A 15263-nucleotide genomic window follows, 5' to 3' on the forward strand; every position below is an offset into this window, starting at 1 on the left:
ACGGAGCAGGCACGCCGCCGGCGGCTCACAGCCGAGTTTGAGCAGGTCAGTCCCGCCCGGGTCTCCAGGGAAGGAGTGGGTCCCTGCCCTCCCACCGCGCCCACCACACCAGGCTGCTGCAGCCAGGGCTGCTGGTGGCGACTGGCTCCATGTGTGTGAATGCAGGGCCCTCCCTCTGTGAGGCCCCTCACCCAGAGCCCCTCCTCTCTGGCTAGGCACAAACCTCGGCCTGGCGGCTACAGGAGGAGCTGGAGCAGCTCCGTGCATCCGGGCCCCTGGAGTCCTCAGGGACAGAGGCCACGCAGCTGAAGGTAAGGGGGGGAGCGAGGCTGTGGCTGCTGTTGGCCTCGCAGAGGGCCAGGAAGAGGAGCACAACCTCACCTGGGCCAGCCCTGTCCCCTCCCCCAGGGAAGGGAAGGAGCTGGCTTGCCCCCCACCACCTCCCGCGGCAGATCTTACTGGTGGGGATGGGGGCAGGGAAGTCCTCAACCTGCAGTGTCACACCAGCCATAGGCGCTTAATGGCCACATGTCTAGTGGCTGCTGCCCTGGACACAGAGCTAATGGTCAGCTGGCAGCTCCTGTAACTGTCACAGCCTGTCCTGGGTGACCGGGGACATCTAGCTCATCATTCCAGAGGGATGTGGCCCCATGCTGGTAGGCAGGGCATTCCTCTGGCGTCACGTGAGGGCTGAGCCCATCACCCTCTGACCACAGGAACGACTAGAAAAAGAGAAGCAGCTAACGAGCGACCTGGGGCACGCGGCCACGAAGCTGCAGGAGCTTTTGAGGACGACCCAGGAGCAGCTGGCCCGAGAGCAGGGCACGGTGAAGAAGTTACAGGAACAGCTGGGACAAGCAGTGAGTGTCCTGCCCATCCACAGCACGGGCCCAGGGAGGCAGGACGGGCAGACAGAATGGCAGTGGCGGTGGGCAGACTTCTGCTGCGGGTGTCAGCCGCTGGGCCCAGCACCCTGAGCCTGCGTGGACTCTTGTACCTCGGCTCTCACCCCGGCCCTAGGACCCTCCTCCCTCCTGCTCCACTTCCACCAGTTCCCCCTGGCCCCCAGCCTCTCTCCCCTAGCCCCAAGAGTCGGCCCGGGCTGGGCTCTGTGATGCAGGGAGGGGCTGCCGACCTGGGAGTCACGGCGAGTGTCTTGCCATGACTCCCAGAGCTCCTTGGCCGGCATGTCCCTGACACTGCCCTCTGTTCGCAGGAGGACGGTAGCAGCTCAAAGGAGGGTACCTCTGTGTGAGTCTGCTCTGCGGAAAAAGAAGTTACTGTTAACTTACCAAAATGCCTTACACATTCCTTACAAATCAACCAACCAACACAGCGTTATCCAGGCCCAGCCTCCGGTAGCTCCAAGAGAAGCCATCAGAGACCAGAGTCTCTTCAAACCTCAGAAATAGATCTTCCAGACCCCCGTTTGTAAAAGGACCTTTGATAAACACTACGGCCCTGGACACTGCCGAGCAGACGCCAAAGCCCTCAACTGTGACAGACCCCACGGGGTGCGCTGGGAGGCCGGGATGCTCCGGGGATCTGTATGTCGATCAGTGCAATTGTTTCGTCTGTCTGTAGGGGCGGGGCACCACCAGGCAGTGGCTCTCAGGCTGGGGGCAGGCTGGGAGACCACAGCCGGCGGGGTGGCAGCCTCGCCCCTGGAAGTTGCCATCCTGAACTGACATGTGACCTGGATGTTCACGCCATTAAAACAGCCTTGTTACCGGCGTGGCCGTCTCGCCTGCTCTTATGCCTGGCTCCCCAGCTGCTGTTGAGCCTGGGGCGAGGAACCAAGGGAGCCACCCTGTCACGGAGAGAAGCATGGCTCCAGTTCTTTGAAGGCAGAAGGTCTGGGTAGAGTGGGGAGGACATTCTTCTCAGTCACATCAGGCCCAGTAGTAGCCTGAAATGCTGTCCTCCGTCCTTGGGGTCCTGGGGGTCCTGGGGCAGGCTTGTGGGTGGCCTGGGCTGTGTGTGACGCGAGCTCGGGATGACAGGGAGGCCTCTGCCCTGGTGAGGCCTACACCATCCATGCCTCCAGAGGGGCCACCCAGGCCGGAGCCACTACGGCCTGCCCTAATGAGTTTCCCCTGGTGGAAGTCAGCCTAAGGCTCCATGGCCTTCAGACCCAGTGTTCTCAATGGCCCATGACAAAGTGGTCCAAGAGTCAAGGCAGGTGCCAGGACCTGAAGGGTAAGCTGGAAAAAAGGGCAGAACATGGAGCTTAGGCAGAGAAGGTCCTTAAAAGCACTGAGACCCGGGATGGCCTGCATCCAGCCAGGAACAGGTGACCTGAGCAGTCCCAGGGGCTCTGTGTGGACACCAGCCAGTCTTGAGGACTACCCTGAGTGACCAACAGCTGCTCCCACACTTCTCCCTGCCAAGCCTGGGCCCCCAGGAAAGGCTGGTTATCCCTGCCGGGTGGACTGCTAAGTGATGGCAAGTCCTCCCAGACAGCGCCGGGTGGTGGCAGCTCAGGGATGCAAGTCCCCACAGCTGGCTCTGGGGTTGCAGCATCCCCTGGTCCCACTCTCCCCTGGGGTAGCTGTCACAGGAGCAAGACCCAGTCTGTCATGGTGCACGTGTCTGCACCCTCCAGTCCCTCACATGCCCCAGGGCCAGGCCATTCTGCTCCCAGGGACCACACTGCACAGCACTGTTAGAGGCTGCCCTGGGAGCAGGGTGGTGGGAACTCTGGGGAGGCTCCAGAAGGGCTTCTCAAGAGGGGCAGAGCTGTTGGCAGGAGGGGAGGAAGGGTCCAGGCTGAGGGCGCAGGTGGGAAAGGCAGGGCCAGGACGCTGGCTAGGGCAGCCTGCCAGGTCATGGAGGCCAAGTTAAGCAGCCTGGAGGGTGTGAGAGAAGGGGGAGGATGGGCCTGTCCCACACTCCCCGGAGGAGGCTGACGGGAGAGGGAGCTCACGGGCTGGAGACATGGGCCCATGGTTTCTGACCAGGAGCCAGAGCAGGAGGAAGTGGCCGATGTGGACACTTGGGGCTTACATGCCCTGCTCTGCGCTTGGCTCTCACGAGAAATCTGTTCTCCCAGGGAAGGATTCAACCCACCTCCCCTAACCCTTGGCAGCTGAGTCAACAGCCTGGTAGGGGTCAGCTGGAGAAGAGCTGGTTTTGGAGTGCATGGACCTCACAAACGGTGGTCCTGCAGCCCCTCCAAACCACCTGTGTGCCTCCACATCCCGGAGCAGGGGGTTCTGGACTGCAGGATGGGCTATGGGTGAGAGAGGCCCCAGGATAGGCAGAACTACGCATGGTGGCCTTATGCAAGGTCAGTGTACTCTCACGAGAGGGTGGGGGACAGGTCAGACCTGGGAGCCTGCACATCCAATGAGCCCCTGACCACATCCTCCAACCCACACCGTCAAGAGAACTGGGAGTCCCTAGGCTGGGTAGAGAATTTGTTTTGAGCAAAAAGAGATCTCAGGGAGAGACAAGGGACATGGGTGGGAGCTGAGCGGTGGCCACATGGGCATCACGGATTCTGGCTACAGCCCTGTTTTCTATTCCCTTGGACCACCTGAAGGAGCCAGCACATGGGGAAGGGATTCTGGTAAAGGCAGGCACAGGGTGGGGGGTGAGCCCCCATGGTGCTGGCCTGGGGAGTTCGGGTGAATTCCAGGTCCCTTCTGCAGCCCGTTTGATGGGCCCATCCTGAGTGGCCTGAGGCCCAGCAGCGGCACCTGCCAGGACAGCAGAGGGAGCCATAGTTCACCCGGCAGCCAGATCTCCCTACAAAACCCTCGGGCTTCCTCCCTTCCCTTCCTGTTCACCAGGCAGGCACCACTGGAACCTGGCTCATGGGTCAGGGGCCACTGAAGCTCTGCCCTGCAAATGTGGCGGCACTTGGGCCACTTGGAATGCCGCCGAGGGCAGAGATCCTGGCAGGTTGGCAACAGCAGCACTGTTCACCCCAAGCTGGCGCCCCACCTACAACAGTTCCGGAGCTGGGAGAGCCCTCACTTCAAAGTCTTTCCATTGGGAGGGAAGACAACAGCAGCCTCAGGCCCCCAGAGATGTGACCTCCAGGGACACAGCCTGTGAAGAGCTCTGCCAGTCCGAAAGCTCACCATGCAGACAGCTGCTCCACCTAGCTCACCCTGGCCATCTCTGCCCAGGACTGCACAACTGACAGGAACCCAGATGTTGGCCTACCGGCCACACCTGCAGCATCCAGAGAAGGAAGCGGCAGAAGGCAGGGAGCCATCAAAGCTTCCAGTGAGAGGCACAGCATGGAAACCCCTGCACATCCACCCAGGCCTTCTTACGGAGCTTCCTTTGGGTGTGGGGAAGCCCAGAGCCCCAGAGAAACAGTTTTCTCCCTTGTCCTTTCAGATCATCCCTAAGGCTGAACTGGTCTGGACCTTTGGAACTAGATGTTAGGAATCAAGTGGAACCATGCAGGTGCAGTGGGAGTGGCAGAGGCTTACATCCTTCCCAGCTGCCCTTCTGGGGCTAGGGTTCAGGCCAGCCAGACAGCAGCATCTCACCTGGGCTACTCCAGGCTCCCTGCCACTGACCCAGCTCCTGAACCCCCTCCATGCCACGTGATTACGGCCCCAGTCGGGGCCTGCTGCATTTCAGAAACTCAATTGAGAATGTGCCCTGGCCTTGAGTAAACCCAGTCTCTGAGGGTCCTGACAGCCTGCACTGGGTGCATCCGGGCTGGCTGGCACCCTGGGCAGCAGTCCTGCAGAAAGGATGACTCACTAGACCAAACCTAATTCCATCACCCCTGTTGAGATGAGCTCTCTCTGAAACAATAAGCATCAGTCAATTCTGTGAAGCACTGGTTTTATCTGCTGCTTTGAGGCAAGAGTAACCAATAGATGCTCCCAAAGACACTTGAAATGTGTCAACACCTGTGAAAACCTGCACCTTCTAGAACTGAGTATAGCAGACCTGCAGTCTCATTACTGACCAGTGTCAACAGTCTAGGCCCTAATTTTGCACTGGGGTCACTCGGAGTGCTTGTTAGCACAATTTATGGACCCCAACCTCGATAATCCACTGTTTTTCTAAAAAAAAAAAAACAAAAAACCCTACCCTAAATAGGGACAAGTAACTACTAGCATCTTCCCAACTTCTGGAACAAATGGGTCCTGAGCAATGTCCACATCCCATCTTTAAACATGTCTGAAATCCTTCCCACGGGCCAGCCCCAAAGGCTCAGAAGTAACACAATGCTCTGTGATACCAAAGTCAAATGGAAAGGTCCTGGGTTTGTGTCCCAAGGTCTCCTTGTATACCTGGGAGTACACACGTGTGTCTGTGCTCGTCAGCTTGGGCTGGAGGTGGATAATGGCATGAAGACTCTGTTTGGGATGCCTCTGTTCAAGAAAGAAACTTTAAAACAAAAATTTCAAATCCAGAGGCTGGATGGTGGGGTGGCATGGCAGTAATATGCTGAGTCAGCTCTGCGGCTGACTCACATGAAAGGTTCCAGGTCTGTGTCCAGAGACATCCCTGGGCATACCAGGCATGTGTGTGCCTACGATCCAGGCCTGGCTAGGGGTGGATCACAGCATGAAAACTATTCGGGGGCAAGTCTGTCTGTCTCTTGCTCATGGAAATAAACAGAACTTACAGGCTTCCATACAGCATGCATCTTTCACACACATGCATACACTGAAACCTCAGAAAAGACTCTCAGACTCCTTGGCCAAATGCCTGGCTCTACCTATGTAGCTAGTTCTTAAACAAAGCTCATTCCTGAGGAGGGCATTCTATGACTTCTCTAGAGAAAACAAGAAATGTATATGAAAATACGTACACGCTGGAAAAATAACAACCAGTCAGCACTATTTTCTAGAAAATTCAAGAGACATTTTGATTAAAGCATTGTAACTTTTGCCTTCCAAAAGCCTGACATTTGGATAAACATTTAGAATGAGAAAGACTCCCAATTCTACATAAACTTTCTCATTCAGAGAGAGTGGTGACCTTCACTCTGTAAGAAATACCCAAACTTGTAATCCCGACCCCACATGGAATGCAAAATCCTTTATTCCCAATTCACGAATGAATAATTACACGAGAGGTAAGTTAAAAATGCTTCCTTTATTACATAAAGCCAGTACTGCTACTTCTAAGTTCAACTGTTCGTGCATCTCTGTATTGTTCCAAGTGTTGCGCCTGTGATGTTAATGACAAGTGCATCCAAGTGTCACTGGGTAGTGGCTCCTTGCAAGTGTCCTCCCTGGTACCTGCTCCCCATCTCATATTCAGCTAATGACAAGTGTATGCTCTAGGTTAAGTTCTCCCAGGCCCAGAGCAAAGGTATTCAGTAGTCTTCCATACCTTACGTACTGTACCAGAAGCAGCAAACTTCTGAAGGAGACACAATCAAAGATATCACGGTGTTCTAGCTTGTCAATATACTGACATTTTCATTAACAAAGCAGATTACAGTGGAGCCCTAATTTGCATATTTAGTCATTAGAAGACACTGCACATTCTCCTGAGAACACATCATGATTTCCAAGATGCGAAGTGACTCTTGCAGAACAGTCTCCAACTAGCAAGCGCAAGTGCAGGGGCTGCTTCCTGTGTGCCAATAATGTGCTTGAAATAGCGCTTTTTGCAAGATCAGCATGGACTGCAGTGGCCACAGTTCTAAGGCAGTCTCGATTACTCAGGTGGTGGGAGTACAAGACCGCCTCACTTAATCTTACTGTTGTTAGTGTGTTAGTGTTGCACACATACAAGGAGAATTGTACCCCATTACGCTGTTTAGCTCAAGGAAGAATAAAGAATTTGGGCCAAAATTAAAATCAGATTATGACCAATTCTCTTAAGCAAAAGAAAGAAACTGCTGAGGTTAACAAAGATGTAATTTTCTTCACATGGCCTTGTACTGTCCTGTAAAATGCATTATTAAAAATCATGAGCTTAAAAATCTGTGTAAGTTAACACATCAAAACAGGCGTTTAGCCAATAGGAATTTAATTTCACACCAATAAAACTGTAGACTTTAGATTTATTTAGGGCCATTTGCATGTGTTTATAGAATATGTAGCTAAGTCTAAAAGATGACAGGACAGTTCCCCTCAGTGAGACCCTGGCCTAAATAATATTTGCTTTACTTATATAGCAAGAAGGTAACTTTAAAGACGGAAGCTTTTGATTTGTGGCACTGAATGATGAAGCTACACGGGGCATCCTTCGAAAGCTACAATTAGGGATCCACCTAGCTTCTCAGCGATACAAGCCCGATTGAGATCTTCTGGCCCATTTGCTTGACATTCATGTTTTATGCCTAGGGAGGAAAAACAACAATTCTGTTTAGAATTATGGCGGTGGCATCCCCATTTCCCTAAGAGGTTAAACTGTTTCTAAAGACCAGCTCTAATGTATCTAGATTGGTATATACAAACAGCAGAGAACTAACTCTATGGTAGTGAGTGCAAATAATCTGTAACTACATGCATCAAATAGCTCTTACAAACATAATGCTGACTGAGAGAAACCAGTTAAAAAAGTGTACATTCCGTATGACTCCAACCATCTAACATACAAAATCAGCCCAAGCAATTTATGCTATTAGAAGCCAAGGTATTGGCTACCCTAGCAGAGAAAGGGGGAAGGGAAGGGACCTGAAGGAAGCTTCTGGGTTCTTGGTCATTAGACTGAGAAACAACTATGTTCAGTCTGAAAATTCACCAAGCTCTACAACATATGATGTACACTTTTCTACCTGTGTGTTGTACTTCAATTAAATGGTGAGTCTAGCAATGTTTTCTTGCTTTTCAAAATACAATGTGAATTAGACACTCTGATTGCAGTTGATCTAGTCAACAGGACTGAGGTGTAAGAAAATTTACAAATGAATCCGTTTTTCTACAAGAAACAGCTAGCTCTCCAGTAGTCACACTATACATTTAAGAACTCTGTCACAATGAAAACTGCAGAATGTGTCACTGACTGCTCTCTTAGAAAACTACATCACCACACTGCAGAATGAGCTCAATTATGGAAGTGAATAACAGTAGCTTCTTTGTATTGAACTGCTATTATAAATAGTTACACTGCTGTTCCATCATTCTATTTTCTTTTTTACCTCTTTTTATCTTTTTTCTTTTGAGAGGTTTGTGCTATAGGGAGCGTATGCTCGCCAGAAAGACAGACAGAAAGCGAGCAATCCCCCCCCCCGGGGGGGGGGGTGGGCAGGTGGCCACACTGCAATCCATTCTCCTCCATTCTCCTCTTGGGATCTTGGGCACACACACACATGCCCAGCGTGAGTTTAAGCCGCCAGGTCCGGGACTTGAACCACAGTTGACTACATGAGAGGTCCAGCAACGCAGCCATTATGCCAACTGCTGGTCCCACTGGTTCCATCATTTTAAGACCATTTCTCAAGTTGCCAAAAGCATAACAGGACCGCTTCTGGACCACTTGAGAAAGCCAGTGATGGTATCACTAGGGAAAAAGGTGACAAGGTGATTGGCTTTTAATATTTTTTAATCAAGTCAATATAGCAGCAGCCCCCTTTACCGAAAGGCCACAGAGATAAAGACAAAGAGGAATCCACTCTGAACTATTCTGGTTGCACCGTCAAAGTGCTGAAATGAACGAGGCATTTTAAATCCTCAGCTCACAGCCCAGTGAGCACGCTCCCAGGGGACGTCCGGGCATCAAACCCGATGCATAAAGGAGGGACCTGACAAGGCACTGAACCATGCAGCAGCGGGACTCAGGGAAGCAGCGAGAGTTCTACTTTCCTGAGTAAGTAAAACAAGCCAGGGCAAACCTGTTCCACTACAAGAGTATAAAAACCAGTTGCAGTAAAACAAACAAAATGAAACCAACACTGGGCCATGCCCTTGTGACCTTCGCTCACTTGGCATTTAGAGGTAGCCCGGGCAGGAAGGTGATGGGGCAGACTCTCCGAGAAAGCTCACTCAGCCAAGAGTAAGCCTCCCATTCCACAGCTGTGAGAATCAAGGCCCATGGAGGTTAAGTGGTTTTGGATGAAGTCACACAGCAGTTAGATGACAAGCTTGCCCATGCTCTTTCCATCATACCAACATTTCCTCCTGGCTGGAGTCTGGCCAGGCCTCTCATCAGGATCCCCATCTCCCAGTGGCAAGTCAAATATAACTGGCCACCTCAAGGAGTGAGTGCACTTTCCTTTGGACACAGATGAATCAATTACCTAAAATGGTACCATTCAAAAGTAAAGCTAGAGATAAGATCATCTCACTTACGAACATTTTCTTTTTGTTGCATTTTGTTGTATCAACTACATTCAAAGGCAACAGCAAATGTATTAAGTTATGATCACCGTAAACCAACTAGTCTCCACATGCTATGTGAGACACATGGCAACACCTCAGACCAGTTTAAAACCAGTCTAAACAAGTGACTTGGCACTGAAGGTATAGGATTACTAAGCACAGCTGTGCAGGATCAGGGTGACCAGGACAGGAAGAAGACATATGCCAAGTCTGGCTCAACAGTCTCCCCTACACTCCCACCCCTGCCAAAAATAAGCAGTGTTCTCCCTTCTCTGTGCCCAAGGCTCTCCAATGAGAACGAGGTGCTTCTTAGGAAACAGGGGCTCACGATCCCTCTAAGGTAAATGTAGACTTACCTTGAAATTTCTTTTTGATTGCATCCTTAGAGCTTGCGTAGATCATTTTACTTTTCAGAGGTGCTAGTTCTGGTGCCCTAGATGGGAAAATGCCCAAAATGAAAAGCCTGGTTTAGAGAAAAGTACAACTTACACGTGTTAAACGTCAGCATCAGCGACAGGGGAGGGGCCTCAGAATCTCCTGAGATGCTTTTTTCTAACTACAAAAAATACCTGTTTCCCCATCTCCTCAGAGGGTAAATGTTCTAGGTGGGCACATGGAGAATCCTCGAGCTGATCAAGATGGAGGAAAAGGTAGAGAACCGCAAACAGCAGAGAACCATATTAAAAACCAGATTAATGTGGCCATAAAGAAAGAGCCAACATTGGGTACTTCACTGTGCTTTTTCTTTAAAATGAAACTTTCTGAGACCAGCAGATGGTATGATGGTTCTTGTTTGTTCTCGTTCTCTCTCTCTCTCTCTCTCTGTTGAATGCATGTGCCCTACAGCAAATTAATAATTTTTAGAGAGATTTTTTTCAACAGGGTACGTGCACTTGTCAGAGAAACAGATACAGAGCAAGAAATCACCTGTGGGGAGGGGATGGTCACGCCACAATCCCTTCTCCTCTCAGGATTTGTGGCACATACACACACGATTGGCATGATTTTTAAGGCGCCAGGTCCAGGACTTGAACTGCGGTTGATACGTGGGAGTCCAGCAACACAACCATTACACCATCTGCTGGTCCCAATAAAACTATTTTTAAAAGAAACTTCTACTTTTTAGTAAAAACGTCTTGAGTTCAAGGCTAGTGATAACGTATCTGCCACCCAAAATTAAGATGTGATAGTACTCTGGTATTTTTGCTTCAGATTGTTTTCTTTCTTTTTATTTCATTTTATTCATTATTACTTTTTTTAAAAAAATTGTTATATGGCAAATGAGCTCGCTAGAGAGAGACAGAAGACAGGGAAAGTGAGAAAGCAAGTCATCAAGTTTGGTACTTGAACCCTAGTCGGCCACGTGGGAGTCTAGCACCTCAACAATCACGCCACCTGCTGGCCCTACTCCAGATTGTTTCCTAAAAAAGGTTAAATTATAAATAGTGAAAGTCCTTTTTCTCAACCCCAGTCCCTTCTTTGATGTCTATTCCACTAGCAGAACCTGACCACATAAGGACTTAGCTTCTACCTTGGTCGAACGTATCGAACGTAACAATACATGGGGAATTATAAAATATGAGTCAAAATTTGTTTTTTGTTTGTTTTGCAAAGAAATTTTTGCTACTGGGTGCATGCACTCAGGGAGAGACAGAGAGACCCCCTGGCGAGATGGCCATGCTGCAATTCCTTCTTCTCCATTCTCCTCCTCAGGTTTTTGCCACACACATACACATCCCCGGCATGAGTTTTAAGTCACCAGGAACAGGACTCGAACTACAGCCAGCCATGTGGGAGTCCAGCGACATAAACAATATGCCATCTGCTAGTCCCCCAAATCTGAGTTTCCACAGTTCTCTTGAAAAAAATATTAAATCCACATGTATAATCTCAGGATTCTAAATACAGCTTTGACAAAGACATTTTTAAGCTAAAAGGCAACTACGACATAATTATGTCGTAACTGTCAATATCTTATATTTATAAAATTCGAGTGTCTTCTGTTCTTGAATGGAAGCACAGCACATGCTTCACAATAACTTCCTCACCAGTTCTGGAAAATAACAGGATTATCAGTAACAGACAAAAACCCCTCACCTTATTCAGGCTGAGAAGTGAATGCCTTTTCTCTTCATACCACTACACCTCAGGCCAGCCTCCAGGTCACACCACCAAGGTATGGAAGAGAAGGCAGAGCGCACATTGGCAGGCACTGAACGAGTCCATTTAGCGGCCCCACGGCCAGGACGTTCAGTAGGTGCTCGCGCTGCTGTGCACAACACCCCAGTGAGCAGGGCCTGTTCTTGGGAATCAGGGAAAAGGCCGTCTCCGTCTCACTGCTTGTTCCTCCCAATTCTAAGGTTCAATGAGGGAAGGCAAATCCCTGACTACCTCAGGACTGGCAGATGTTTGAGCTACAAAGTAAAGTGGACACTTTCTTAGGCAAATACGTCAGGTACAAGAGAAATCATGGGCTGTCCTGTTTTAACTCAGAGCTTGTAATGTGAGGTTTTATTTACATTTTCTTAAAAGAGTAGTACAGTAGCTGGCAGGTGGTGAGGTGGTTAAGGGCACTGGACTCCCACATGGCCGACCATAGTTCAAGTCCTGGACCTGGCAGCTTGCTTTCTCACTTTCTCCCTCTCTCTGTCCCTCTCTGGTCAAATTAAAATAAATAAATAAAGTTAAATAAAATAATTCTTTTTTTAAAAAAGTACAAAATAAATCACCGCACTAACATCAAAATTTCTTCTGCTGTTGTTCTTTTTATTTATGTTGCCAGAGGGTGAATGTGTTTGCCAGAAAAAGACAGAAAAAGGGGGAGAGAGAGAAAGCATCCCCAGGTGGGGCTTGATCAACTCTTGGTCCCTTCTCCATTTCCCCATCCTGTCGGGATGTGGGTCGCGTGCATACACAAGCCAGGGTATCTTTTAAGCTGCCAGGGCCAGGATTTGGTTGGTCATGTGGGATCCCTTAACAACAGACGGTCATAAAGCTGGCCCATTCTTTCCTTCTACTTTTGTTTTCCAAATGTTCTTTAATAAGAATGTATAATTTTCATTGTGGGGAAAGGGACCAGCAGTTAGTTAGCGTAATGGCTATGTCGCTGGACTCCCATGTAGTTGACCGCGGTTCGCATCCTGGACCTGGAGGCTTAAAACTCACACCAGGGACGTGTGCGTGAGTGCCCAAAATCCCGAGGGGAGAACGGAGGAGAAGGGATTACAGCGTGGCCATCCCCCCTGGGGGATGATTTCTTGCTTTCTGTCTGTCTCTGTCTGTCTGGTGAGCGCATGCGCCCTATAAGCAAAAACCTCTCCAAAAAAAATAAATAAATAAAAACCAGAAAAAATATATAAATGAAGGAAATTTTCTCCAGTTTAAAGCCCTAAGCCATTAGCTGCCATATCTGCCACTTGGCTGTAAATCCAGAAGAGCGGGGACAATGTGTTTTATTTTTAGCTTTCGTCCCAGGCCCTAACAAAATACCTGCTACGTAGCAAATTAAAAAAAAAAAAAGTTTAATGATGTACCTAATTCAAACCAACACAGTGTGAATTTCAAATCTTTTTTTTGGGAGGAAAAGGTTTTGCTATAAAGATGTGCTATCATTTCCTCTTATCTTTGGAATCTGGACAATAGTCTCGCTGTGGCTATCTGGTCATATCAAGGTATAATTTATTAATTTAATATTATTAAAAGAGGAATACAGGTATGAATTTAATGTAAAACTTAATCTCAAATTTCAACTAAAAAGACCAAAGTAATAAACGGGATGTTTTTAAAAGGAGCTACGTAAATCACTTTATAGTCCTTTTCTTTATCTGGAGCTAATAAGTAACTTTAAAATTTTAATGAAGTTAAATTTAAATAGCCACATGTGGCTAGTGGCTACCCTAATGTGCAATATAAAATCAGGACGTGCAATATAAAATCAGGACATACGGGAGGGAGTGGAATCAATCTACAAAGGCACCAAAGCACAGGCAGAAGTAAAGAATGTGTGTTTAAAAAAACAGGCTGATTCCTGGTATGGAATGCTGAAAAAATGGTGTTTTGGCTTATAAATAGGAAATTCTAGAAGGAGCAAAGTTTAGCTGATCAGCAGTACAAAGGGTACACAGAAACCTGCCTTCTATCCTCCCACAAAAAAAAAAAAAAAAAAAAATTAATTATTGAAAGTCATGTTTTTTCAACTAGACGAAGAGTGGTTAAAATTTAGTTTGAGTTGAGCCAGCAGGTGATTAAAGGGCTGGATCACACATAGCTGACTCTGTGGTTGGAATCCCAGACCCAGCAGCAGCTTGAAAAATACACCAGACACGAATGTGAGTGTGTGTGTGTGTGTGTGTGTGTGTGTGTGTGTGTCCAAACTCCCAAGAGGAAAGTGGAGAAGGGATTGCAGCGTGGTCAACCCTCCTGCCTGAGGGGTGATTTCTCACATTCCCTAGAATTCGTTCCAGCGAGCATAGGCTCCCTATGGCAAAGACGTAAAAATAAATAAATAAATAAAATTTTATTTTGGGTCCCACTAACACCAATCTGGCTAACATTAAGGAAACCTTACAAACAAAAATTAAATGACAACTACAAAGAGCTGAATAAAAATTACTTCGGGCCCTTTTCAAATGCTGACGAGATTAACCTCTGAGGGCTAGAGGCTCAATATGTCTAACATGCTTACCACAAAAAAAACATCAACTCTTCTTTTCTGGATTCCTTAGTTTCAAAGCTTGCATCATACAAAGCGTAGCGGCAATCTTTTTCAGGAAGCATTCCCACAAAATGCTTGAATGGATCAGTGATGGTTACACCAACATCTCCAACCAAGATCTCCTTGCCTTCTTCAACAATGATACACTTTTTGTCTGCACTGAGACAGAAAATGACAGCCTTCTTTCTTTTCTTGATTTCTTCTGGTGTGGAGCATTTCCTAACTTTCATGTCATAAAAAATACGACATACTTCATCAGCGACTTGCACTCCTGAGGCCTATAGTGAGATAAGAAAAAAGAAAGAGGCTTACCATTGTTATCATGCCAAATATAAAACACTATTTAACTTAAGGTTAGACATATACTTAATTTTTAAGGAATTTTTATCATCCAGTAAGAAAAGTAGAAAACTGGAGCTATAGTCACTACTAATTTCAGACATCCTACTTATTTTTTGGAGAGGTTTTTCGCTATAGGGCGTGCACGCTCGCCCCAAAGAGAAAGACATAGAGACAGAAAGCAAGAAATCACCCCCCAACCAGGGGGATGGCCAAGCCGCAATCCCTTCTCCATTCTCCTCTTTGGATCTTGGGCACACACACATGCGTCCGGCTTGAGTTTAAGTCACTGGGTCTGGGACGCAAACTGCGGTTGACTACATGGGAGTCAAGCAACATAGCAATTACACTAATTGCTGGTCCCCAGACATCCCACTTTTTAAACAATTACATATATAAGCCATTCATCAATACTGCATGGAAGTATTCTACTCACATTTCAAAATTATATATGATCAATATTCAGTAACAAAAAAAGTAGACTGTTATAACAAAGAAGATAGCTTAACTTGGGATTATACTGGCAGAAAAAGTAACCTTTTGCTATGTTAGACTTGCTATTCTGGGATGAAGAACAGATAAACAAGATCTTGATGCACAAGATCTCACAAGGATTTTTAATCTTTTCATCTTAAGGAATGTGCAATTTATATTAACTGTGCTATATTCATAATTTTTATACTTCATTAACTGCTTTGATGTGCATGTTTTTCTAAAGCAAGAATTATAAACTTAATATAATTAGAATGCTACACAATGCAAAACATTAAAAATACCCAAAATTAATGTCAAGTATTTAAAAAATTAAAATGCACATAAAAAGAAAAGGTAAGCCACGGAATGAGAGAAAATATCTGCAAATCATGAAGAACTTGTATCCAGAATACATAAAAAGCTCTTACAACTCCATAAAAAGACAGCCCAATTTTTAAAATAGAATTGTTTTATTTAAT

The 15263-nt window shown here is 47.5% G+C and overlaps 2 protein-coding genes across 2 annotated transcripts in view; one reads left to right on the forward strand and one right to left on the reverse strand.

Annotated features, from left to right (window-relative positions):
- Positions 1 to 1734, forward strand: part of RRBP1 (ribosome binding protein 1) — a 62033-nt gene extending 60299 nt beyond the window's left edge. The window contains exons 23-26 of the mRNA XM_027770013.1: positions 19 to 45; positions 216 to 311; positions 717 to 860; positions 1217 to 1734. Of these exons, the coding sequence (XP_027625814.1) occupies positions 19 to 45; positions 216 to 311; positions 717 to 860; positions 1217 to 1255 (306 nt within the window). The 3' untranslated portion in view covers positions 1256 to 1734. The remainder of the gene's footprint in view (positions 1 to 18; positions 46 to 215; positions 312 to 716; positions 861 to 1216) is intronic.
- Positions 1735 to 6059: 4325 nt separating this feature from the next.
- On the reverse strand, positions 6060 to 14255 carry DSTN (destrin, actin depolymerizing factor). Its single transcript, XM_006143647.1, has 3 exons — positions 13942 to 14255; positions 9614 to 9690; positions 6060 to 7276 (listed from the first exon to the last, which is right to left on the reverse strand). The coding sequence occupies exons 1-3, from the start codon at positions 14199 to 14201 to the stop codon at positions 7167 to 7169; spliced, it is 447 nt and encodes a 148-aa protein (XP_006143709.1). The 5' UTR covers positions 14202 to 14255; the 3' UTR covers positions 6060 to 7166.
- Between the last annotated feature and the right edge of the window lie 1008 nt (positions 14256 to 15263).

The sequence above is a fragment of the Tupaia chinensis genome, unplaced genomic scaffold (assembly GCF_000334495.1).
Source record: "Tupaia chinensis unplaced genomic scaffold, TupChi_1.0 Scaffold000101_1, whole genome shotgun sequence".
NCBI classification, from domain to species: domain Eukaryota; kingdom Metazoa; phylum Chordata; class Mammalia; order Scandentia; family Tupaiidae; genus Tupaia; species Tupaia belangeri.

Bases quoted from the DNA above. Each gene is read 5' to 3' on its own strand.
- DSTN (XM_006143647.1), bottom strand. From the start codon at position 14,201: ATGAAAGTTAGGAAATGCTCCACACCAGAAGAAATCAAGAAAAGAAAG. The intron at 9,691-13,941 runs GTAAGCATGTTA...TTTCCCATCTAG, and splicing joins GAGTTGATGTTTTTTTTGTG to GGCACCAGAACTAGCACCTC. The intron at 7,277-9,613 runs GTAAGTCTACAT...TTTCCTCCCTAG, and splicing joins AATCAAAAAGAAATTTCAAG to GCATAAAACATGAATGTCAA.